Source organism: Molothrus aeneus, unplaced genomic scaffold (genome assembly GCF_037042795.1).
Source record: "Molothrus aeneus isolate 106 unplaced genomic scaffold, BPBGC_Maene_1.0 scaffold_36, whole genome shotgun sequence".
NCBI lineage: Eukaryota > Metazoa > Chordata > Aves > Passeriformes > Icteridae > Molothrus > Molothrus aeneus.
Window position 1 is genome coordinate 881,478 of NW_027099027.1, and position 26,318 is coordinate 907,795.

The following is a 26,318-nucleotide window of genomic DNA, read 5'->3' on the forward strand; positions in this document are numbered from 1 at the left end:
TCATCGACTTCGGCTGCGGCACGATCCTCCAGGACACGTTCTACACCCGGATGTCCGGTGAGCCCAAAGCCAGGGCCCAGCCGGGCAGCGGAGTTCCCCCCTTGGCTGGCAGAGGGGGAAGAGGGAGGGAAGGAAGGAGGGAAGGAAGGAGGGGGAATCCACCTTCAGCCAGCTGCAGCCAAGTTGCTTTGTGGCAGGGCAGGGGCTGGCTGTTGTGGAACGGGAGCTGGCTGGGAGGGAAGGAGCAGCATGGGCCTGATGAGCTGTGCCCGTGTCCCATAGGAACGCCGGAGTACAGCCCACCGGAGTGGATCCTCTTTGGCTGCTACCATGGCCAGCCAGCCACCATCTGGTCCCTGGGCATCCTGCTCTATGAGCTGCTCTGAGGGCACCTTCCTTTCCACAGCAACGAGGACATTGTCTTGGGCAAGCTCTTCTTCCCACCCTGGGTGTCTCAAGGTGGGGATGCTCCTTCAAGGCATGAGGGGAAGAACGGGGTTGGGAGGGGCAGCTGGCACATAAGCGTCCTGCTCTTGCAGCTGGTGAGGAGGTGGATCTCCTGGGCTTAGCTGGAGGAGGTGGCACCTGTGCCTCTGTGCTGGTGTCCTCCGCAAGAGAGGATCGATAGGAAACTTTTGGCTGCAGCTCTGAGCACTCCTGGTGTGGCCTGGGCACTGTGGAATGTGGGAGAGCATGGACAGGAGCCTTGTCTCGCTGAGTGGCGGTTTCTGGTTTCTCTCCGCAGAGTGCCAGCACCTCATCAGGTGGTGTTTATGCATGGAGCCCACAGACAGGCCAGCACTGGAGGACCTTTTTTAGCATTCTTGGCTGCAGGAGCCCTGCCTGGCCCAGGAGACAGCAGAGATGCCTCCCTGTGCACAGTAGGATCCAGGAGCCCAGCCAGCAGCAGCGGCACGCGTCTCGTGGCGCTGGAAGAAAACCCCGGAGCGTTTCCCTGCGGCCGCGGCACGGAGGAGAGAGCGCAGCCGAGGAGATGCTGCTTCCGCTGGTCCCCGCGAGCTGTGGAGGGAGCGGCTCCGTGCTGCCCTTCCCATTGGAGAAGTGGTGGCAGTGCGGTGAAGGTGCCATGGACTGGGACAGGGGAAACATCCCCCTGCAGCTCAATGGCATCGTGATGTCCACGCAAGCCGGGGCACAGCTGGTGTGTTCTTCTGGAGCACGACGTGGAGCTGGGAACACCATCCTGGAGCTGGCTGCTGGCGGGACAGAGCCGATTGGCTTTGGCTGCAGCCCCTGCCTGGAGGACACGCTCTGCGCCCCGATGGAATCAAGATGAGTCCCCAGCCGGCGCAGGGGCGGGGGGATGCTGGTGCTTCCAGGCACGGCAGGGTTCGGCCTGGCCACGCGCTGGAGGTTCCCCACTCGGCGGCGCTGGGGAATATTAATTTTTCCGCCGGCCGCCGAGCTGCTTTTTAGCAGGACAGGGGACGGATGTTGTGGAAGGGGAGCTGGCTCCTGGCCTTGCTGACAGCTTCTGCCAGCCAGCCTGGCACGGGCTGAGGCGGGGGCAGCCAGCCTGACAAAAGCATCCATCCATGTGGATGGGGGCAGCAGAGGGGGACGGGTTCCGAAGCTGTGCCCCAGCTGGTCTGCTCTGCAGGCCCTTGAGGAAGGGGTGCATTTACGGGCCGGAAAGGTGGGGATTTTCCCCACCCGTGGACAGGTTTAATTCTCACATGGAGTGGTCAGACCCTCCTCAGGCCCATGAAACAGTGAGAGGCTTTGTGCTTTTTCTGTTTCCAAGTCTTGTTTTGAATTGACTTTAGTGCAATTGTTCTTTGTTTTTCCCAGGAGGATTACACCTGGCGCCTGGACCGGACGGGGAAGCGCCTGCAGCGTCCGTGGAGCGCGTCCAGTGCCAGCACTGCCCCAGGGGCCACGGTCTGCAGGGACAGCCCCTTCCAGAAGGACAAGGATCTGGTTTGGGATCAGCTCCTCTCCTGGCAGCAGCTCTCCAGAGGTGGGCACCCGGCTCCACAGCTCGGCTGGCAGAAGGGCTCCGGGCAGGCGGCAGCAGGCACACGGGCATCCCGCTCTTGCAGCTGCTGAGGAGGTTGCTGTGCCGGGATTAAGCAGAGGAGGTGGAACGTGGCCTGCCCTGCTGCCCTTCTCTAAAGACAGAGAATGGGTCAGGAGGTTTGGGCTCTGAGCAGAGCCAGCAGCCTGGCCCAGGCACAGGCCATGGCAGGACAGGGGGACAGGAGCCTGCTGCCACTGACCGTGGCTCTCTGGTTTCTCTCCGCAGGCTGCCAGCACCTCATGCCATGGGAACGGCACCGCTCGGCCTGCCAGGCTGGGAGGGCTGGAGGGCGGCCGGTGTTCATTTGCTGTCAAAAATAAATTGGGGCTTTTTGTCATTGTCATCATCGGAGCGTTTCTTTCCTCCTTTTCCAAGCTCTTGGCCTCCCTTCCTCCAGGGTAATCTTTTTTGTCCTTCCTCAACCGCTTGATGGCATTTGGCAGGGGGGGTTAAGCAACGTGAAAAATTCAACAACAGCTCCTGTTGCCAACTGCAGCAGCCCCTTCAAGAGCCCTGAGCTTCCACCAAGGTCAGTGTGTGCCTTGCAAAAGGAAGTGCTTTGCAGTGATGGGGTTGTTGCCCTGCTGCAAAAGCTGGGAGGAAATCAGAAATGGAAAAATGCCAATTGGGCTCAACCACCGCCCAGGTTCTTCATCTTTTCCCTCTTCTCCATGACAGGCAGGCAGGGCTGGACTCCAGCAAGGTTCAAGTCCTTGGTGCTCTCTGGCATCAAAGGGATCAAGTAAACTCTTGTACGCAGGGACTACAACAGGGCTACTTGTCAGATCCCAGGAAATTCCTCTGGCTGCCCTGGAGGACTCGAGCCCCTGCCCAGGGCGCTCAGAGACCCTGGCACAGAGCCCAAGACCCCTGTGCCTTTGATTTAGCCCTTGGAAAAATCAACCTTACATGAAGAATTGTGAGCCATGACAGTTTAAGTAGAATGATAGCGAATTTATCCCAGGGTGAAAAATAGATTGTTGGGGTTTCTAGAATGGGGCTTCAGGGGGCAAGATGGAGGAATCTGGACGTGTCCAGCCTTTCTCCTTCTTCTTGGCCTTCATCTTCTGCTGTGATGTTGGCACTTTTAGAATGGTTAAGAGTAGAAGCTCACTGTCTAACATAGGTGATAGGTATTGGAAAGTAATTGTAAATATCGTACAGGTAGTTTTTAGGATTAAAAGATAACACCGCCCTGGGGCAGGCAGAGTGCCTTAGACTGTCTTGCTGAGAGGACCTTGGCAGTACAGGAGAAAGAATTTTATAGATAAGATACAAGAAACAACCTTGAGAGCCAGAAATGAAGAGCTCTGACTCCTTCTTCGAGCACCGGGCTGGGAAAAGAGACTTTGGAACTTATCTCGGGCTCACACTGACCAGCCAGAGACCCCAAGAGCATGAGTCCGTAAGACGAAGTCTTGAAGGATTGGTTCCAAAACATAAATATCCTTGTTGGTCGTGTCTTCTTGACCAAGAAATCCTTCAAAGCTCTTGTAACTACAAGTCTTGCGGCCCTGTGAGCCATGCGGTGCAGATGGGAGCCAAACTCACCCTTCCTGTCTATGGAGAAGAGAAGAAAACGCAATGGCATCATCTGAAAAACTCAGAGGTCCGCTCTCTAGCTCCTTCCAAACTCCTTCAAATGGCCCAAAGTGTGATTTAGCTACAAATAGATGACAAGGACTCTTAGTGCTGGCTCTTGGACTCCAGAGCAGCTGCTTTAGAATCTTTCACAGAACCCTGTGCAGTTCTGTGGTGCCAGAAAGGGATCATTTGAAGAAACTTTCCCAACTGACTTGCATGGAGGTTTGTTTGAAGGGTATTTGAGGAGAAAGGCTCCCGGCAGAGCTCTGGGCTTTGGCCTAGCTGTGTCCCCTGCTGATTGTCAAGTGTGCCATCAGCTGCAGGGCTTTCTGGGCTACAACTATCATCAAGTCACTGGGACTTGCTCTGTTTGGCCTCTAAAAGCTGGAGCCACTTTCGGGGCAAATTTGGAGACCTCATCTCTGGGAGGATGGAGCAGCTAGGATTTTCCCAGTTGCTGGGAATGGTTCTCCAGGCCCTTGGTGTAAAACGGGGCTGCCCAGCAAGTGCGGATCTGCAAGATGATAAACAATTGTCTTGGTTTGAAAAGAGAGGTGTCTGCTAAGGAAGGCAGAAGCCTTCTCTGAAATGGAAAATGTCAATCCCCTCCCTTCAAATGATTCTCATTTAGAAATTCAAATGCTCTCAGGGAAAGATATGGGGATAGGACTGAGCCCGCAGAGCCGGGCAGCGTTTGCTGATGCTCTGAGCCCTTCCTAAAGATCCTGTGCGGGCTGTCTCAGACACCTGGGGCCAGGGATTCCTTCCAAGCTGGGCCACTTTGGCTGGGCCGGGGGCGGCCCCGGGGCAGAAGGCAGTGTGTGCAAGGGCCCTGGGTGGCACGCTGCAGCACGGTCACCGTGCCATGGAACGGAAGCCGGTGTCCAAGGCCCCTTTGTGACACGTGGGAAATAGAAGCTTGCCCAGCTGCTGGCAACACACACCGGGGCACAACGGGACAGAGCGGTGCCGTGAGGAGCCCCCGCACAGCGCACTCGCTCCCGTCTGACCCGGAGCTTCTCCGCGGCGCTGTTCCTGCAGCTGAGCTCGAGGCCAGAGCACAGGACTCGCTGACCCGTGGCCTTCCTGAGGCTTCTATTCTGCAGCTGCCCTCAAGGGCAGAGTGTGGGACTTGGTGCCCCGGAGCTTTCCCAAGGCATCTCTCCTGCAAGTAGCTCCAGGCACAGCCATGGAGCAGAGACCCCCGAGAGTGCCCAAGCTGGCCTGGGTGGAGGAGGAGGAGGAGGAAGAAGAAGGCCCTGGAGCTGCCCCAGCACAGGAGACAGAAGAGGTGGTGCCATTCCATCCACCGCAGGAGGGTGAGTGGCAGAGCTGGGCTGCAGGGCTGGAGCCTGTGCCAATTGGCGCCATGCCATGCCATGCCATGCCATCCCCTGGGGAAATGCCAATGGACAGGAGGGAAGAGGGGCCAGGCAGACACCCCACAGGGGCCGTGCTCCATCCCCTGGGGCATCCCGGAGCTCTCCCTGCCTGGGCAGCGCAGGGCTGGGCTCTGTTCTCCGGCCTCTCCCGCAGCCCCTCAGCTCTGGCTGCGCTCGCTCTTTGCCAGATGCAGCCCTGGAGCGCACACAAGAGCAGGAATCCAGCCGTGGCCGCTTCCGCAGAACAGCGCAGGTACCTGCAGCCGCCCCCACCTGGGCTGGGCCTGCTGTCCCTGCTCAGCCCAGCACCGTGTGTGCAGCACTCCATGCAACATCCCCGGCCTCTTGCCTTTCTCCTACAGCTTGTCTGCGACTTTATCCGGAGCATTGGGCAGGAAGAGACCAGCACCATGGGCACTGGGCTCAGAGCTCACTCAGAGCTCCTCAGTCATGAGACCAGTGCCGCCCTGCTGGATTTGCTCCTGGAGAAGGGTGTTGCCAGGCCAGAACAAGTGAGCAGCCTGGGGCCAGGCTTCAATTCCCCCATGAGTCCCGTGGCTTCCCCAGCCACGCCTGCTGGTCCCTGGGAGCCTTTGAGGACATGGCAGTGCGCTGGCAAGGGAAGCACTTCTCTGGGGACCCTGGGCACATGGCTCCCTCTGGCAGCTTTCCAAGTCTCCCCGTGCCTTCTCCAGGTGCCCGCCATGGTGAGGTCCATTCACCGATGGCTCCTGGCCAATGATTCTGCCCAGCACAGGCTGGACAAGGCCCTGCTGAATCTCACCAGAGCACAGCCGGGTGACGCAGTGGTGACGCTCCTGCGTGTGGCCCCGTCCTGTGACAGGTATGGGGCCCACCTGCCCAGAGGGCTCAGGCCTCCCCAGCCCATCACCCTGTACCGCCCGGCCCAGGTGTCTGAGCAACAGAGAGTTCCAGGGCCCTCTGGCTGCTGCCTTTCCCAGCCCTGGCACGTCAGCCCCCGAGCCTGCTGCCATGCTCCCTTGCCGTCCCTCAGGGGCCTGTCCCCACAGGGCTGGGCTACCTGGCTGCTGCCGGCCAGGCCCAGTGGGCAGAGGAAGAGCCGGCGGTCAGCCCGGGCCCCTAGGGATGCCCAGGCCACGGTGCTGTGTCTGAGACCCCCCTGAGACAGAGCTCTAACCCCGCAGAGCTGCCATCTCCATCTGGAAGACCATCATATGCTCGTCCAGGACTGCAGAGCCAGTGCTGCTGATCCTCCTGGATGTGCTGGGCAGCTGGCCAGAGCGCAGCACGTGCACCTCCGATGGGGACAAAACGGGTGTCTTTGGCCTGGCTGTGAGTTTCTGCAAGTGGCCTTTGCTGGCCACAAGGCCGCCTCTCCAACAGCTCTCCATCCTCCTTCCCCCACTGCATCTCCCTGCCTCAGGCACTGGCCTGAAACCTGGCCCAGGGGCAGCCTCAGGCCCACCAGGCCCCGTGCTCCCCCTGCCAAGGTCTCTGCGGGCCTCTCCCTGCCCTGCTCGGGCCCTGCCCCAGGGACACCTGGGCACTGAGTGCTGTCTCGGGGGTCTTTGTCCCTTGCAGGCAACCGTGGTGATGTGGAAGATGCTCCAGGAGCCCCATGTGCCACGTGTAGTGACGTCATATTTCCCCCAGCTATTTGTGCATCTGCTCTTCCAAGTGTTCTTCAGCACAGAAGAGATGCCACAGGAGGTCGATGCCTTCTGGAAGGAATGCCTGCAAGAGCATGGCCTTGCCACCAGCCCCAACAGGTGCTCCATGCCAGTCCTCCTGTCCCTGCCACGTGGCCTGCCAAGGAGCCAGTGCTGCCAGGGTGACCTGGCCTTTGCTGTGCACACAGGTTTGCAGTGCAGAGCCTGAAGTCCCTGCTCTGCCGAAAGCAGTACAAGGAGGTGGTGGTGTCAGTGGAACGCAAGCGTGGCTGGGACACGCTGCTCTGTGCTGACAGCCGCCACTATGCCATGGGTCTGCTGGCCAGGTGAGACTCCCCTTCTCCCCATTGCTCCCGGCATTTGTGCCCTGTGCCCGGGCTGTCCCACACAGTCCCTGTGGCCCTGGGACACAGGGCCTTGTGACCGAGGGACGGCCCAAGCAGAATGGAAAAGGCTGGGAGGGGAGAGAGCACAGGAGGAGACACCTCCTAAAGGGCCCAGGTCCCCTTGCAGGACGGTGGTGAAAGACCAGCAGGCTCTGCGAGCCTGTCCTTGGAGAGATTTGCTCAGGTTCCTGGTCCCTTTTTCACCCTCCTAGGGAGATGCGCCATGCTTGTCTTGGATTGGGTTCCAGTATTGCACTCCACCTGCTCTGGCTGCTCAGCACACAGGAGCCACACTGGGATCTGCCCGCCCTGGCGTTCCTTGTGGAGGTGAGCCGGGTGTGCAGCGCTGCCTGGCTGAGCTGCCTCCCAGCTCTCTGCCCTCTGGGAGCCGCAGCCGCCTGGGACGCTGCCCGCGCCCTGTGCTGCTGCTGCTGCTGCTGCTGCTGCTGCTGCTGCTGCTGCTGCTGCTGCTGCTGCTGCTGCTGCCTGGGCCCAGCCCTGTGCGGCTCCGGGCTCCTGCCGGCCGGCTCCCCCATCACTGGCCTGTGCCTTTCAGCTCCTCCAGTGCCTGGATGCCAGTGAATGTGGTGCCAGTGTTGTGAAGGTCTCTTCAAGGTACCTGCAGAGCGAGTGCAGGGAGAGGCGTCGCCTGGCGCTCAGGGCCCTGCTGGAGCTCATTGATGATCCCTCAATGGTGAGAAGGGGGCGGTGGCTGAAGCTGCGCTGGGAACGCAGTCACTTGGCCTGGCCTGGGCTTGGGGCGCTGGAGCAGCTGCTCCCAGCTCTCCTGCCTCCCGCTTCAGCTGCCCGCGTGCTTCGGGACAGGCCTTTGGCCTCTGGGCCCTGCGGCAGCAGGATGGCCTTTCACAGGCTTGTGTTCCGCACAGGCTGAAAGAATGTGGAGCCTGACCCAATGCCTCATGGACCTACTGTGCGGCAATGATGCAGAGATAGCTGGCATGACCCTCATCACACTCAGCTTTCTATTCCTGCACAAATCACATATTCTGATGTCAACCCCCATTGCCCTGCAGCTGGCTGAGGCGCTCCTGCCACACTTTGACCACGTAAGGCTCTGTGCCCCCAGCCACAGCCGCCGGATGCTGCCTGGAAACTGTGTGCCCTGTGCATTTCCAGCCCTGTGCCCAGGGGGGCTGCAGGAGCCAATGCTGAGGTAGTTTTTCTTTTTTTTTTTCCTACAGGATAATAGCCAGGTACAGCTGCTCTCCATCAAACTCTTCTGAGACATGATGGAGTATTTGGAAGAGAGAGAAAAACCTTTGGAAAGCCCTGTGCAACAGAGCTTGCTTGCACTCTTCTTCCACTGCCATGATGAGAATCAGCGTGTGGCAGAGGTGAGGACTCGTGGGCTGCTGCTGTTCCCCTGGCAGGGGGCTCGGCTGCTTCGTGCCCTGCGCCTGCTGGATCGCAGCCTCCCGCAGGCCATGGCACGGGGATGCGGGTGCCGTGCCCTGGGCTGTGGGGCCATCTCGGCGTCCCTGCTGCTCTCCAGGCTTCTCGGGAAGCGCTGCTTTGTGCGGTCAAGTTGATGAAGAGGAGGGATCTCAAGAAGCTGGTGAAGGAGCAGAAACTGTGCAAGTTCAGCGAGTGCCTGGTAAGGAGGGCCTGCAAGGCCCAGGCTCAGGCTGGAGAAGGCCCCTGAGGGCGGCGCTCAGTGTGCGGGCCGGGCAGCTGTGCCCCTGCCCGCTGCGGCAGCCAGAGGCCGCGCGGGCTCCTCTCCAGGCTCCCGTGGGCCCGAGCCGGGTGCCCGTGGAGCCCCGGCCCGGCGGGGCTGCGGGGCGGCACCGCGGCTCCCCGGGCAGCAGCCGGCCCGCTGCCCCCTCCCCTCGGGAGCCCTTGGCCGGTGGCTGCTGGCCGCGTCTCAGGGCTGTGCGGGCAGGGGAGGCTGGGGCTGGGCGCAGGCAGCGCCCGGCCCAGGGGCTGAGCCCGCACCAAGCCTTCCCTCCTGCCGCTCTCTGCAGCTGGCAGAGGACAGGAGCCGAGCGGCCGAGCACCTGCGCCGGGCCCTGCGCTACCTGCAGAGCCCGCAGGAGCCCCTGCGAGAGGCGGCCATCAGCTTCATGGGTGAGCCACGAGCCCGTGCTCCCTCCCCGGCCCGGCCCGCTGCAGCTCGGCCCCGGTCCCGCCTGCTGCCCCGGCAGCGCCAGCCGGGCCCGGGCGCCGTGGAGCCCCGCCTGGCCTGGGCATTGCTGCTGCCGCCCTCTGGCAGCCGTGCCCTGGGGCGGCAGCGTGCGCCAAGGGCCGGGCTGAGCCCTGCTGGGCCAGCAGCCCGTGTGGCCACAGCGCCGGCAGCGCCGCTGGCAGGGAGCTGTGCCGCTGCCGCCGTGACAGGCTCTGTGTTCACAGGCATGGCCGGGCGGCGCCTGAGGGGGCAGCAGCGAGAGCTGCAGCTGATCTGCACTGGTGAGTGAGGGCAGCGGGCTGGCAGCGGGGGCTGCCGGGGGGAGCTGCAAGCCCTGCCCCGGCTGCGGAGGGCTCTGCTCCCGTGGCCAGAGCACACTGAGCTTTCAGGGCCACGGGGGCCATTGGTGGCCCGCAGCTTCGGCCTGATCGCCTTGCTCCCTGCTCCCTCCTGGCCATGGCAAGAGCCGGCTGGCATGGCCCTTGCTGGGGGCTCTCCTCGGCTCCCCGCACATCCGGCTCTGACCGTGGCTCTGTTGCTCTCTCTTGCAGCCCTTGAAGACAAAACAAATGACATCAGCCTCGCCGTCGGAAGCCTGGCAATTCAAACCCTCTGCATCCTCAAGTCAGGAGAGCGGGCTCCCATCTCCAGCTTCCAGTGGCTCCAAAATCACCTGCGCAGGGCATGGAAGACACGGCCTCGTCTGTCACTGCTCGGCTGCCTGCCCTGCTGCAGCTCTGTGGAGAGCTGATCCCAGAAGCTCTTTTTGCTGGGGCCACCTGAGTCAGGAGGAATTTTCTTTTACTTCAAGAATGTTCTTTTCTTTTACTTCAAGAATGTTCTTTTCTTTTTTTTTTTTTTTTTTCCCCTTTACTATATTAATATAGACTGTGTTCTAATACACAGACTGCCAGGATCTTTCTTTTGCTGCCCAGGCTCCGCAGGGCCTAGGGGAAGAGGGGATAAAGGGTGCTTGTGCTCAGCCAGCTGCCCAGGCGTGCAGTGGGCAAGGGGAAATGGCCAGAAGGCCCTTGGCCTCCTTTGGTGGTTCTGCTGAAGCCTTTGTGCTGCCCACAGAGCGGCTGGGCAGGGGCCGGAGCTGCGGGGATCCCTGCCAGAGCGCTGCCTGGAGATGGCCACAAGCCCTGTGCCAGGCAGGAAGCGCCATCCGTGCCCTGCTGCCCGTCTGCTGCTGGCTGCCTTGCTGAGGGCTCCCAGGTGCCTCTGCATGGGGCTGCTCTGGAGCTGCTGTGGGGCTGCGGCGCTGCTGCCGGGCAGCTTGGCCGCACTGGGGCAGGGCCTGAGGGGCTGGGGCGCTGGCAAGCCCTGAGCAATGGGGCTGTCAGAGGCCACAAGCAGCCCCCTGGCAGCCGCCTTCTTCCTGCCAGAGCTGACTTGCCCGATGCATCCTGGGCACTCTGGAACTAACAGCATCAGTGTTGCTGGAAAGCCAAATGCAGGGAAGTCTCAGACCTTTGGTCTTGTCAGCAAAGCTTAGACTTAAACACAGGATTTGATCGGACACCTTGGAAAGGGCTTCCAAACAGAGGTGCTAGAAGGGAGAATGCGGATTTCTAGTTCATAGCAGAAACGCGGGGAGGAAAGTATAGTGGAGGAAAGTTTAGTGTTTTAGAATTCAAGATCTAGAGAAAATCAAAGTAGTTCCAATGGTAAACAAGAAGTTTAGGATGCAGTGCTGGAGGTTTGTGTGTCATAACACGATTGGCTAAGGAAGCTTACAGCTTACACTGTGGCATGAGTGTCTCATGTCTCGCGGCCCCTCCTCGAGACCCCTCTCAGGACCCATCCGCAGCCCCCAGGTCCCCCCACAATGCCCCAGGACCCCTCCCCAGACCCCCCCAAACCCCCAGACCCTCCTGGACCCTCCCCCGCCCCCCCCCCCCAATCCCCTCTCAGGCCCCTCCCGCTCCTGTCCCGAGCCTGGCGGGTCCCAGCGGCAGCGGGGAAGGGGGCGCCGCTTCTGGCTCGCCTCTGATTGGCTGGGGAGGCGCTGGGAAGGCGGGCATTGCTGAGAAGAGCCGTACCGTGATTGGTTGGCTTGGGGACAGGCAGCCCGTGATTGCTTGGTTCGGGGTGGGGCGTGTTGCTATTGGCTGGGAGCCCTTGCACGCAGCGGAGGCGGGAGATTGTGAGGGGAGAGCGCAACTGAGGTGGGGCCGTGGGGAAACTGGGGGGGTTTGGGGCGGGTCTGAGGGGAAATTGGGGATTTTAGGGGGCATTGACGGGAAACACGGGGGAGTGCGGTGGGTTTGGGGGGAATGAGGGGGTCTGAGGAGGCTTTGGTGGGACTGAGGGGCCTATAGGGAGCTTTGGGGGAAGCTTGAGAGGATCTGGAGCGTTCTCAGGTGGGTTTAGGGGGAACTGAGGGAAATTCAGAGTGTCTGGGGATTTTGAGTGGAACTGGAGGATTGTGAGTGGATCTGGGGTGTTTTGAGGTGGGTCTTGAGAAACTTGGGAGAGTCTGAGGGGATATCTTAGGGTTTTGGGGGAAGGGGATTGACGGGTCTGAGGGGGATTTGGGACAGTCTGATGGATTGGGGGGGTCTCAGGTAGGTCTGGGTAGAATTTTGGGGAGAACTGGGGGTGTTTGAGGGTCCTGGGGAGGTTTGCGGAGTCCTGGGGAGGTTTGGGGGGTCCTGGGGAGGGTTTGGGCGTTCAGAGTGGTCCTGGGCCAAGCTTGGAGGGCTCTGCGGGGTTGGGCGTTCCTGGAGGGGTCCTGGGGGAGGTTTGGGGGTCCCGGGGGGTCCCAGGCCCACCCTGAACCGGGGTCTGGGGGTTTCGGGGGGAGGGGGCACAGCAGGGGTTCCCCCCCCCCGGTTTTTGGGGGGGTCTCCCATGGTGCCCCCTCCCCAAAAAGCTCCCAGGGCCCCCTGAAGTGGCTCCTGTTCCACCGGCCGGTGCCCCCTGATCCAGGATGGCCCCACTGAGTCTGGGGGGGTTTGTGGGGATTTTGGGGTTCTGAGAGGGTTTTTGGGGACTTGGGGGATTTTGTTTGGAGTTTGGGGGGAAGTATTGGGGTTTTTGGGGAGAATTATTGGGTTTTGAGATGGGTACGTGATTTTGGGGGTTTTGTTGATTTGGGGAGGTTTTGGATTTTTGGGGTTTTTTTGGGGTGGTGGGGTTTTTTGGGGGGAATTTATTGAAAATTTAGTGAGTTTTTTTAAATTTTGGAGAGTTCCACTGGGATTTTTGGAGATTCTCTGGGTTTTCTTAGGGTTTCCTTGCAATTTTTGGAGATTTTGTGGGGTTTTAGTGGAATTTTAGGGGTCTTTGGGGCATGCCCCGGTTTTGGGGAAGGGCTGAGAGGCACCAAAATCTCCTTCAAAGCCCCAAAAGCCCAAATAAAACCCACAAAATCCCAATTAAATCTCTCAAAATCCCATTAGAACACCCTAGAATCCCAATAAAAGCCCACAAAATCATTTGGAATCCCAATAACCCTAAGAATCCTGATTAAAGTCTGCAAATCCTCCAAAGATGTCCCAAAAAAACAGAAAAAGCCGCACAAAATCTCCCCCAAGACCCAAAGAAATCCTGGCAACACCCAAACCCCCCCAAATCCCCAATTAATCCCTCTGAATGCCACCACAATTCCAATAAAATGCCCCAAAATCCCCTAAAAATCCCAATAAACCCCCGGAATTTCTGAGAATCCCAAAAAATCCCAACAAAATCCCAGTAAAAACCCCTAAATTCAAAAAAAGCCACAAGAAATTTCAATAAACCCCCAAACACCCCCAGAAAAACTCCCCCTCAAAATGCCAAGAAAATCCCACAAAATCCAAACCCCCAAAATCCACAAAACCAGCCACTCCCAGTCAATCCCAGTGTGATTCCAGTTGCTCTCAATGAGATCCCAGTGTAACCCAGCATGGACTCAGCTGCTCTCACTGGGATCCCAGTGTGATCCCAGTTGCTCCCAGCATGATCCCAGCTGTTCCCAGTGTGGTTCCAGTGCCCCCAATATGGTTAGAGACACTCCCAGTATGTTTCAGTTACTTCAGAATGATCCCAGTCTTTCCCAGTTCCTCCCAGTTTTCTCTAGCATCATCCCAGTTTCCATCTGTTGCTCAAAGGGTGGCCCCAGTTGCTCCCAGTATGATCCCAGTTACCCCAGTTGTAGTCTCAGTCCTCTCAGCATGGATCCAGAACCTTCCAGCCGATCCCAGTTGCTCCTAGTGTGTCACATTTTCCTCCCAACATGGGCCCAGTAGCTCCCAGTAAGCCCCAGTCGGGTTCCATTCACACCCAGTATAAACCCAGAATGAGTGTAGCCACTCCCAGTATGATCCCAGTCCCTTGCAGTCTAATCCCAGTTGCTCCCAGTCACTCCCAGTCTGATGCCAGTGCCCCCAGTGTGATCCCAGTTGCTCCCAGCATGGGCCCAGCTGTTCCCAGTGTGCTTCCATCACTCCCCTATGGTTACAGACACTCCCAGGATGGTCCCAGTTGGACCCAGTTGCCCCTGCTCTACTCCCAGTCACTCCCCAGATGATCCCAGTCCCTCCCAGCATGGTCCCACTCACTCCCAGTTGCCCCCAGTGTGGTCCCAGTTCTCCCCAGCATGGTCCCAGTTGTTCCCAGTGTGGTTCCAGTTGCCCCCAGTATGGTTCCAGACACTCCCAGTATATCCCAGTTGCCCCCAGCATGTCTGCAGTCATTTCCAGGCACTTCCAGTGGCCCCAGTAAGGTGTCAGTTATCCCAGTATGATCCCCAGTCATGCTCAGTAGATCCCAGTTGCCTCCAGCATGCATCCAGTCCTTCCCAGTTCCTCCAGTTTGCTTGCAGCATCATCCCAGTTTCCCTCAGCTGCTCCCAGTAGCCCAAAGTGTGATCCCAGTCGCTCCCTTTCAACCCCAATATGATCCCAGTAAGCTCCAGTTTGATCCCAGTCACATGCCAGCCCTCCCAGTGGGGTCCCAGTATAATCCCAGTTGCTTCCACTCTCTCCCAGTATGGTCCCAGCTGCCTCCAGTGTGGTTCCAGTTGCTTCCTAGATCAGCCCAGTCAGTCCCAGTATGATGCCATTTGCTGCCAGCGTGCTCCCAGTTGCTCCCAGTCAGGCCCAGTCTGGGGGATGATGTGCAGGGTGTGCTCCCAGTCCCTCTCAGATCCTCCCAGTATTAGTCCAGTCCCTCCCAGTATGATCCAGAGATGAGCCCAGTGTGCTCCCAGTCCCTGCCAGTATGAACCAGTTGTGCTCCACATGGTTCCAGTTGCTCTCTTTCACCCTCACTTTTGTTCCAGTCACTCCCAGTATGTCCCAGTGTAGCGCAGTTCCCTCCAGCATCTTTCCAGTTCCTTCCAGTATGATCCCATTTGCTCCCAAGCACTCCCAGTCAGCCTCAGTGTAGTGGCACTCACTGCCAGAATGATCCCAGTCAGCTCCAGCATGATCCCAGTTCATCCCAGTATAAGCCCAGCAGTTTCCAATCACCCCCAACATGCAGCCAGTCACTCCCAGTTGCTCCTGGCATGATCGCAGTTGTTCACAGCTGTTCCCAGTCACCCTCAGCATAATCCCAGTCACTCCCAGTATATCCCATTTGCCCATAACATGGTGTTAACTGCCCCCCGCAGGCTCCTACTCGCTCCCAGTATGATCTCAGTATGATCCCAGCATGATCCCAGTATCCATCAGTGCAATCACAGTCTGCCCCGGTATGGCAGTATAATCCCAGCATGATATCAGTACAAACCCAGTACAGTCCCAGTCACTCCCAGTATGATCCCAGTATAATCTTAGTATGATGTCAGAACAAAGCCAGTACAGCCCCAGTCAGTCCCAGTACGATCCCAGTGCAGCCCAGTCCCTGGCAGTGCTGCCACTGCTGGGATCCCCCAGGCCTGTGTGCGTTCCCCCCTGGCGGATGTGCCGAGAGGAGCCCCAAGGGCTGGCAGTGGCCAGGCAGGGTCCCCAGCAAGGCCCAGTTTGGATGTGCAGCTCCCAGTTTGCCCAGTTTGCCTCTCCTTTGGCTCGGGCCGGGTTCCCCCCGCCCGCAGCGGCTGGGAGCAGCCGAGAGCCCCGCGCTGCCCAGGCCGACCTGTCCCGGCTCCATCGCCGCTGCTGCCGCGGGCTGCGAGGGCTGCGGGAACGGGGCACCGAGGGTGTGGCTGCTGCTGGGGGAGGAGGAGGAGGGAGGGAAGGGCAGGGATGGAGGGGAAGGAGGAGGCGAGTAAGGGGGGAGGAGGAGAAGAAGGAATGGAAGGAGCGGGATGAAAGAGGAGCAGGAGGTGGGGATAAGACAGAGGAGGAGGAGGACGGGGGATGGAAGAGGAGGAGCAGGAGGAGAAAGAGCAGTGAAGGAGGCGGGGTTAGGGGGGAGATGGAGATAGGACAGAGGAGGAGCGGGAGGAAGAGGAAGTGCAATGGTGGATCAAGGCTGAGCTGAGGGAGCCACTCGGTCTCGATCCCTGCCTGAATTCGCAGCCCCCACCTGTGGGATCATCGCCCCCCCCCCCCCCCCCATGGCGCAGGTGGGCGGGGAGGGGGAGCCCGGCCCGCATATCCCGGGGGGTCCCTGGGTTGGGTTTTTGGGGGGATGTTTGGAGAATGAAGAAGTCCAAGGCTGAGCGGAAAAGGCCCCTCGGGGGGACATCGGGGGGTGGCGGTGGCGGCTGCCGGCAGAGGCAGCCTGGAGGAGCAGAGCCCTGTGTCCCCCAGGAGGCCAAAGTGGGGAGGCCAGAGAGGGGGGAGCGCCGCCATTGGCGGGAGCCTCAAGAGCCTGGAGAGGGGCAGGGGGGACTCCTTGGAGCCGCTGCAGCCCAGAGCAGAGAATGAGGGGAGAAGGGAGCCCGGGAGCCCAAACAGCCCCGGCATCCCAAAATGGGGAGAGCCAAGAGTGGGGAGCTTTTGGCATTGCTGGCACTGCCAGCAGCCTGGGCAGGGCAGGCACCGAGGAGAAGGGGGACCCCCAATGCAAGCGTGACCCCAGCAGCTGGGACAGGGGGGAACCCGCAAACACCAGAGGGGAGGGACCAGGGATGGGGAACTCCTGGGAGGCTTTTTCAGGGCTGAATCTTGGTGTTTGGGAGGTTTTTCTGGAGCCCACATGGCCGGTGACTTGTAGAGATGGACTTGGGCAGAGGAAACTTCAAACTCAATGTGCTCATCCCTTGTTTTCTCCAAACCAGGATTTCCCATTGCAACCCCTGGGAGGCTGATAGGAAGAGGAAGATGCCCCAGGACACTGAGGCAGGTGAGGAAGAAGTCAGTGCCCCTTTCCCCTCTGTGCTGCTCCATCTCCCAGCCCAGCACGGCCCCCGGCTACAGCACAGCCCTGGGGGGATCTCGTTGCCCTTGCCTGTGGCACGGAGGCAAATCCCATGCTGTCCTTGTCCTTCCTCGCCCAGAGCAGGAGCTGAGCATGGAGAGCAGGGAGGACAAATGCCCGCGGCAGAACCTGGTGGCAGAGGCCGTTTTGAGCGGCTCCACGGCACAGGAAGCCAACGGGGAGGAAAAGGCCCGGAGATGCCGCACGAGGAGGGGCTGCAAACGCAGATGGCGGGGATGTGAGGGGGAAAGAGCCAGCCTGGGCCGGGAAGGCGGCCGGAGATGGAGCCAGAGCTCGGAGCTGGTGCTCCATGAGCAGCTCCATGATGGGGAGAAGCCCCACACGTGCGTGGAGTGTGGGAAGAGCTTCAGGAGGAAGTCCAACCTCATCGAGCACCAGAGGATCCACACTGGGGAAAAGCCCTACGAGTGTGGGGAGTGTGGGAAGAGCTTCAGCTGGGGCTCAAGCCTGATCCTGCACCAGAGGACCCACACTGGGGAGAGACCCTTTGAGTGCTCCGAGTGTGGGAGGAGCTTTCAGACCAGGTCCAATCTTCACCGACACTACCAGAGTCACAGAGAGGAGAGGCCCTTCCAATGCCCCGACTGCGGGAAGGGATTCAAGTACAACTCTGACCTTGTCAAGCACCGGGGCATCCACACAGGGGAGAGGCCCTACGAGTGTGATAAATGCAGGAAGAGGTTTCAGACCAGCTCTGATCTCCTCCGGCACTATCGGATTCACACAGAGGAGAGGCCCTTCCGCTGCCCAGACTGCAGGAAGGGATTCAAGTACAACTCTACCCTTGTCACCCACCAGCGCATCCACACTGGGGAGAGGCCCTACGAGTGTCCCCAGTGTGGGAAGAGCTTCTCCTGCAGTTCTAACTTGGCCCAACACCAACGGAGGCACCGGTAAGGGAAGCCCTGCGAGTGCCCCGAGTGTGGGAAGAGCTTCGTGCGCTGCTGCAGCTCCATCCCCCACTGGAGGAGGCACTTTGGGCCCAGCCCTGTTCACTCACATTCCCTGTGATCCATGTTAGGAACACACCTGGCTGCTTCTCCTTTGGTTTGGCCTGAATTTTTTTCTCTTCTCCATCTCTCTGTCCTCCAAAAGTCCGGGGGGATGGAACAGTCACCTCAAAACCACTCAAATTCCACTGAAAATAACTGAATTTTAACCCCAAAGGGCTCAATTCCACCTCAAATTCCTTGTTCCCTCAAAAAACTCAATCCCAGGCGAAACTCACTCCATTCCACAGCTGTCAGGTTGAGATGGAGTTGGAAGGAGATTGGGAGAAGTGGGATCTCAATTTGGAGCAATGGGATGGGGATTGTTTGGGGCTGGATGTGTGGGATGTATTTGATAGCAAATAAAACTTTCAGAGTTACTGATTCCTGTCCCGTTCATTTTCACTCAGTTCTGTTTGCAGAGTGCCACCTTCTCATTCAATTCCTATAAAAATCCCATTTTTTAAATCATCTAACCCAAACAATCCAAAAACCAATATCGAAATAAAACCACCCGCACACCATTAATCTTTTGAAAATAATTTTAATTTTTCAAGAGTACTTAAGGATATTATTAAAGTTTAATTTTTTGGTTGAAATGTCTGAGAAATTATAGTGGTGTTTGGTTTTGTGTTTAGTATATTTGTAATATGAATTGTTTAACTAAGAGGTGTTAGATTACATGTTAATTTCTTTACATATTTTTTATCTAAAGTACATTAGTCATCGAGTTAAAATTTTCAAAAGGTATTTCTTGATATATAATTTGTTTAGTTATATGCATTGGTAATATTATAGTAATAGTTATTGTTGGTTTGAGTTGAATCATTGTTGGAGTATTGTAAAGAAGACTTGAGATTTTTATATTTTATTTTTATTATAATTTATTTAATTTCAATTATTATTTCTTTGTTTATAATTTTATTGCAATTTGTTGAGGGGATAGGAAGGAAGTTCAAGGGCAGGAACATTTTTTCCTGGCTGGGAACTGGAATTCCAGACCCAGGGAGTGTGTGCAGGACCCCACAGACTGGGATCAAATATCGGCTGGGATCAAATATGGGCTGGGATCAAATATGGGTTGGGATCAAAGATGGGCTGGGATCACCTGGACTGGGATCACATGGATGGGGATCGTGTGGATCAGAACCCTCCAGACCAGGATAGCCTGAAGTGGGACCAAATATGGACTGGGACTGTATGGACTGGGATCCCAGGGACTGGGACCATATGGATCAGGACCACACAGACTGGGATCAAATATGGGCTAGGACTGTTTTATAAAGTAAATTATATATATATTTTTTAAATATATATATTTTATATATATATATATATATTTAAATATATATGTAAATTATATATATATTTTGTTATATAGTTTTTATTTCTGTCGTTAATTAAGCTTGTGAAAAGGCTGCTTGTGTTAAACTGCCTGCTTGGATGGGATAACATCCAATGCACACGGGATGAGGACACCTGTACAGATCTGCCAACTATCAGCACTCCCCGTCTGAAGGCAGAGTGCACCAAGGCCCAAAAACTGGAGGTGATAAAGAGAATGGACTAAAACCACAACCAAGGAATCTGCATGCTCTAAAAAGGCAGATCCAAGGGAGAGCCATGCTAAACAGTTCTTGGAAGATGTAAACTAGTTTGGGGGAAAAGTTTGCTGTGCATGAGGGTCTATGAATATGCACCAGGCTGATGTAAGGGGAAAGGTATTTCAGGGGATCCCCGAAGGTAACAGGGTGCTCCTGGCTGAGCACCAAGATGCACCCGGCCGTAATAACCTTTGCTCCATGGTCCTGGTCCCCCATTAAACTTTTATTAAAGTCCTTTATTAACCTGTTTACATTTTCACAGGAGAGTGAATGTGTTTTTCACAGGCAGCTTCACAGAAACTGGAACACGTGGGGGTTCCCTGGAGTGGGCACCGCTGATCCAGGGCATGGAGGTGCTGCCTGCAATCGTCCATAACCGCCCATAAGGAGCCTCCAGGGCTTTACCCTCCATGAGCTGCAGCAGACGTGTCGGGAAAGGGGACAAGAGCCCGTGGAATGGTGCTTGTTGCAGGCAGATTGGCCACTTGCAGCTCTTCAAAACTCCCTCCCGTGAAAAATGAAAAAACTTCAACCATTTAAAAGTGTGAAAAACACGTTCACTCTCCTGTGAAAATCTAAAAAGTTTCATAAAGAACAATGGGAGACCAGGACCATGGAGCAAAGGTTATTACGGCCGGGTGCATCTTGGCACTCAGCCAGGAGCACCCTGTTACCTTTGGGGATCCCCTGAAATACCTTTCCCCTTACATCAGCCTGGTGCATATTCATAGAGCCTCATGCACAGCAACTGGGAAGGGTTTAACACTTTACTGGGTATATTAGCGTTCAGAAACACATAATCACCAGAATGATTATATGCAGGTGCTATTATTGAAGAGCTCTGGGTGTCAGGGGTACCAACCCAAATCTGACTCCGACATGGGTTCAGGATGAACATGTTTTTATATTCTATCCTTATATAACTTTCATGTTAATGATTGAACTTATATTCTTCTATTGTATACATAGATTTCAGCCAAGCATGGGCTCCTTGTGGCCCCCCTCAAACTTCCAACATAGTTTCTCATGATTCTTCTTATGATTAAACAATAATTATATTTAATTACTAAACAATCATCACATCTAACAATTATATCATTTGTCATGTACTGCTTACACAGGTGCAATTTCACATTATCTGGCAAGCACAAAGCCTAACATTTTCAGTGTCTATTTTTGACATTTTTCCAGGGCCCCACTATCATTCTCCCCCCTTTGAAAGCATTTTCACTTCACTGTAGGTGTAAATGTTTTCACTTGATACAGGCCTTTATTTCTCAATTTATTCTTGACGTTCTTCAAGTCCATGGTTGATGTAAACGTTGTTGTGGATGCTGTCACGAACTGGAGAACCAGAAGATGGTGGGCGTGGATCTCGTGTCAGTGCCTTTATTATCTTCTGGTTCCAGGATGTTTTCTTCTGTATCTCTCCCTTTAAGATGCTGTGAACTAACCAAATTGCTAAGAATACAATTAGTAAGATTATCACACTCTCAATGACAGATTTAATCCATCAACTCACATTCCACCCTAACCCTTTAAAGATTTTGCCGAGCCAGGTCGTAGTCAAAACCTTTTGCTCTTCTTGTGCTTCATGCTCTCTTTGTTTCAGCTGATTGATGTCATATTCTACATCTGCAGTTACATTTGGGATGTGAACGCAGCAATGACCAACCCGTCCCTTTAAAAATCCACATACTCCATGCTCTTTCAGGAGTAACAAATCTAAGGCTAATCGATTTTGTAAAGTCACTTTTGTGGTGGCTTGTAATTGTACGTTTAATTCTTTAAATCCTTCCCGGGTGACTCTTGCCAGTCTATCTACCTGACCTGTAAGTTTGTACAGCATCTTCTACTCTGATAGTTTGCTGTAGGACCAAGCAAAGACTCTAGGGCCCACCCAAATTTCACTCCACCAGAGGGTTCTTGCCAAGTGTCATCTGGATTTTCATTGTCTAGAACTTCTCGTCTTGCTCTTATCTGCACAAGCTCATGTTTTCTATTAAATGGGGACTTTTCCAAATTGGACATGAGGTTGCGTCATGGTTTGACACTGGCACAATGCCAGTGCTTCCATGAAGATACTTTCTTCTTGGTTTCTGCTGTGAGATGTGACTAGGAATAAGCAAAGTAGGCTCTTACTTAGGGAAAAAAGAACTAGAACTTTATTAACTACTCTACAACTATAGATAAAAAGGAACACACACACAGGGAAAATGAAAACTTCACAAGTGCATTTCTTCTTCTCCTCACCAAATTTCTAACGCAATACATTTGGTTCTTCAAATCACTAACTCTCGGTCTAGCATCACTTTTTAGACAATCAATCTTCAGTTCATCAAGAGGAGAGGAGTCTTTCTTGTACTATGGGCTTCTCCTGGAAACACAGCTGAAGCCTCGTGTGTTTCTGTGTCACTCGTGGCACCGCCCGGAGTACATCTGCCGTCGTGACTTCTTCTTTTCTATGTCCAGTGCTCTCACTACTGAACACGGACCAGAACTGCTTCTAGGGTTGTCTTTTAAGGATGCTCTGTCCCGATCTAAAAAAGGCACAGTTTCTCCTTTGGGACACCTGTCCCCACAATCTCTCTTTTGGGACACCTGTCCCCCCCATATTTTTTCACCCCCTGGGGCCGAGGGGCATCAACACTGAATCCTCTTGGTTCTGAGGCCATTGCCTCCCCCTAGAATGCAGTCTCTGTGTCACAAGGAACATGGTACTGTCCATGGCTATACAAAAAGAGTCCAGCAAAAGCTACTCTATCATCTCTTCTCAAATACTAGGATTCTTCTCTATTCTTCTACTATCTCTCACTCGCCCAGACTTCTCTCACACTGGCTCATTTCTTCCTCATCTTCTACTCTATCTTCTAGGAAAGGTCAATGTTCTGTAAAGTTCTCATTCTCTAAAAAGGGGTTAAAAGCGGCCGGCTGCATTCCCTCCCCCCTTCTTCTCCGTCCCAGCCGTGCTGCCGGCACAGGCCCATGTTTATCCAGTCTCAAGGTTACAGTCTCAGGCAGCAGCTCTCTTTCTCTCTCTCTCTCTGTGTCTCTCGGGGGGGAGCTGCCCGATGACTCCCGGTCTCTCTCTCTTTCTCTCTTCCACCCTTCCACCCCCGGGCTCAGGCCTACCTCTTCCGGCCACATGGCTTTCCCCTCCCCCTGCCCAGCCAGCAGCTGGGCTGGGGGAGAGACCCGAACTCTTTCTCGCCGGAAACCCAAGAGGACCCTCCCAGGGGAGAGCTCTGCTTTTAACCCCGTGTTCTCAGAGGCATGTCCATGTCTCAATGGCCAGGTTAAATGCCAATATTAAAGTCTGAATATCTATTGGCCAAAAACACAGTATCCCAAAAAACACATTTCTTGTCAAACCACCACATTTTACTCTTCGCTTCTGAGAACACACTTTCTAAAATTATTAACAAAATTACAAAACACTTCAACACTTCTACAAAACAAGAAAACTTTCATTTCTAGATTTTACTATGCATCTACTTTAACTCAATACATGCTTTGTTCTTATTCTTTTTTGGTCCTATCTCACAGCTTTACTCACAACTTTATCTTATCATTCTTCCAAAATTCGATTCCCGGTCAGGGAACCAAAAATGTCATGGTTTGACACTGGCACAATGCCAGTGCCTCCATGAAGATACTTTCTTCTTGGTTTCTGCTGTGAGATGTGACTAGGAATAAGCAAAGTAGGCTCTTACTTAGGGAAAAAAGAACTAGAACTTTATTAACTACTCTACAACTATAGATAAAAAGGAACACACACACAGGGAAAATGAAAACTTCACAAGTGCATTTCTTCTTCTCCTCACCAAATTTCTAACGCAATACATTTGGTTCTTCAAATCACCAACTCTCGGTCCAGCATCACTTTTTAGACAATCAATCTTCAGTTCATCAAGAGGAGAGGAGTCTTTCTTGTACTATGGGCTTCTCCTGGAAACACAGCTGAAGCCTCGTGTGTTTCTGTGTCACTCGTGGCACTGCCCGGAGTACATCTGCCGTCGTGACTTCTTCTTTTCTATGTCCAGTGCTCTCACTACTGAACACGGACCAGAACTGCTTCTAGGGTTGTCTTTTAAGGATGCTCTGTCCCGATCTAAAAAAGGCACAGTTTCTCCTTTGGGACACCTGTCCCCACAATCTCTCTTTTGGGACACCTGTCCCCCCCATATTTTTTCACCCCCTGGGGCCGAGGGGCATCAACACTGAACCCTCTTGGTTCTGAGGCCATTGCCTCCCCCTAGAATGCAGTCTCTGTGTCACAAGGAACATGGTACTGTCCATGGCTATACAAAAAGAGTCCAGCAAAAGCTACTCTATCATCTCTTCTCAAATACTAAGATTCTTCTCTATTCTTCTACTATCTCTCACTCGCCCAGACTTCTCTCACACTGGCTCATTTCTTCCTCATCTTCTACTCTATCTTCTAGGAAAGGTCAATGTTCTGTAAAGTTCTCATTCTCTAAAAAGGGGTTAAAAGCTCCTACAAGCGGCCGGCTGCACTCCCTCCCCCCTTCTTCTCCGTCCCAGCCGTGCTGCCGGCACAGGCCCATGTTTATCCAGTCTCAAGGTTACAGTCTCAGGCAGCAGCTCTCTTTCTCTCTCTCTCTCTGTGTCTCTCGGGGGGGGAGCTGCCCGATGACTCCCGGTCTCTCTCTCTCTCTCTCTTCCACCCTTCCAGCCCCGGGCTCAGGCCTACCTCTCTCGGCCTCATGGCTTTCCCCTCCCCCTGCCCAGCCAGCAGCTGGGCCGGGGGAGAGACCCGAACTCTTTCCCGCCGGAAACCCAAGAGAACCCTCCCAGGGGAGAGTTCTGCTTTTAACCCCGTGTTCTCAGAAGCGTGTCCATGTCTCAATGGCCAGGTTAAATGCCAATATTAAAGTCTGAATATCTATTAGCCAAAAACACAGTATCCCAAAAAACACATTTCTTGTCAAACCACCACAGGTTGGGAGGCCTAAAGTAATTTCCTTTACTTTCCCATCTACAGGCAGATGGGAAAGTCCAGGTGCCATCGCTTGCTGCCCATACAAATTGTCCTGGACCTCGGACTGTACTCCTGGTACATCCTACAACTGCTTTATAATTCACTCTGCCTTGTTTATGTCTGATCCCTCTGCAAGCACAGCCAGTTTGTAGGGCTATTGCCAGTGGTGGCATCTGCTTTATCTCTGCATCATCAGAAGTGCAGTCATAAGTTTTATTACATGCCCACCAACTTACTTTGTCTGCCCTCGTTCTGCTACTGGTGGCAGTGTTTGTTACTGCTGGATCTGTTTCATTCTCGGAGCCTTCCCACTTAATGCACCAAGGGGTGTTTGCCATACATTGGAATCTTTGAAGGATACTCACAGACCACGCACTGTCCCAAGGCTCTGTCTGACCTTCCTGATCCTTGGCCTCACACTTCCATACCAGAGTGGTTTCTGTAACATTTTCTATAATCTTTTTATAGTGTGGCAAATAGCATTGCCATTGTGTGATGCCTCCTGATTCTCCCATAGGGGTTCCTAGTGTGCCATCACTTAGAATACAGTCTTTCTGGCCCATGGGTCTCATCCATGTTCCTATTTTCTCCCAAGTTTCCTTGACTACTTGCCTCGACTCAGGTACCTGTTTGCATGCAATTGTTTTGTTGATTTGTTGTTTTGTATTTCAGGTAGTTTTGATGTTATGATTCCCCAATTTACTGGGTCTCCTGCTGCCTTTGGTATTGGCAGACAGGCAGTTATTCTACAGGTGTTTTGCATTTTGGCAAAGGCTTTGACTAATCCAATCATTACATTCTCAGCCCAAACTGCATTAGAAACCTTTATCACCTGTGTTTCTGTTTGTACCTCTCTCTTCATTCTAGAATGAAGAGTGGTTAGTTGATCTTTTTGCATTCCACATCCCAAAGACATTAATGACCATAGCGTTAGCACAATTACTGATAGCATTCTCAAAGTGATTAAACACATCTTATCTGCAGCCTTGTTGGTTCCAGAGTTTACACAGTCCGTGATCCAGGATGGATTTTCTTCACTCGGGTGTTGTGAATCCAGGGGTCCACGCCGGCTACTTTGGCTGCTGTAAAGGTGGTCAGCAGTACCTGGTGGGGCCCACTCCACTTTTCTTTCAGCGGTTCTTCTTTCCAGTTCTTGATGTACACCTCGTCTCCTGGATGTATGTTATGAACTGGGTTCTCGAGAGTCAGTGGTCTATTCCACACCAGGATGCTCCGGAGCCGAGCTAAAGTTTTCCCGAGAGACAGAACATAATTATACACTTCCTGCTTTCCTGTGACGTGCACATTAGGGTTAGGCTCAGGAGATTCACATGGTTTCCCATGCAATATCTCATAAGGACTGACTGACATCCCACTCCTAGGCTTTATCCGAATCCTCAACAGTGCTATTGGCAAAGCCTGGGGCCACTGCAATTTGGCTTCTTGGCATATTTTACTGATTTGCCTCTTTAGTGTCTGATTCATCCTCTCTACCTGTCCACTTGACTGGGGTCTCCACGGTGTGTGGAGGTCCCAAGTTATCCCCAGCAATCTACTTACCTCTCTTACTACGTAGCTATGAAATGGGGCCCCCTATCTGATGATACCCTAGGGGCACCCCGAACCTGGGAATAATCTCCTGTAGTAACCACTTTACTGTTTCCTTTGCTTGGTTGGTGCGACAGGGAAGGGCTTCTGGCCACCCAGAGAATGTGTCAACCCCCACTAACAGGTATTTGTATCCTCGAGTTCTTGGCAAGTCTACAAAATCTACCTGCCAATAGTCTCCTGGCTCTATTCCTATCCGAATTCTTCCTAGCTGTGCCTGTCGTCTAGCCACTGGGTTGTTTTTCAAGCAGATATCACACTTTGACATTACTGATTTTGCCATTGTTAACATCCATACCGAAATTAAACTCTGCTTTAGCAATTTTACCAATGCCTCTGCTCCCCAGTGACATTCGTTATGTTTAATTTGTAGAACTTCTCTCATTATCAAGGGGGGTACCTCTATCTGTCCTTGTGCAGTCACATACCATCCTTCTGAATTCTTTTGTGCATTTAGCAAACGTGCCAGTCTCTCATCTTCTACTGAATATTTTGGTTCTGGAGGCAAATTGAATTGGGATACATTGAGCTTTAAAGGTATCAATGCCATTGTTGTTTGCACCTCTCGAGCAACCTGTCGGGCTGTCCAGTCTGCCTTTTGATTTCCCTC

At 54.4% G+C, this 26,318-nt stretch overlaps 1 protein-coding gene and 1 pseudogene across 1 annotated transcript in view; one reads left to right on the forward strand and one right to left on the reverse strand.

The window, feature by feature from the left end:
* Positions 1–26,318, reverse strand: part of LOC136570728 (uncharacterized) — a 2,607,743-nt pseudogene that overhangs the window by 859,711 nt on the left and 1,721,714 nt on the right.
* Positions 1–26,318, forward strand: part of LOC136570729 (uncharacterized) — a 2,347,277-nt gene that overhangs the window by 747,466 nt on the left and 1,573,493 nt on the right. Inside the window, 1 exon segment of the mRNA XM_066571173.1 lies at positions 16,778–17,441. Within this exon segment, the coding sequence (XP_066427270.1) occupies positions 16,778–17,441 (664 nt within the window).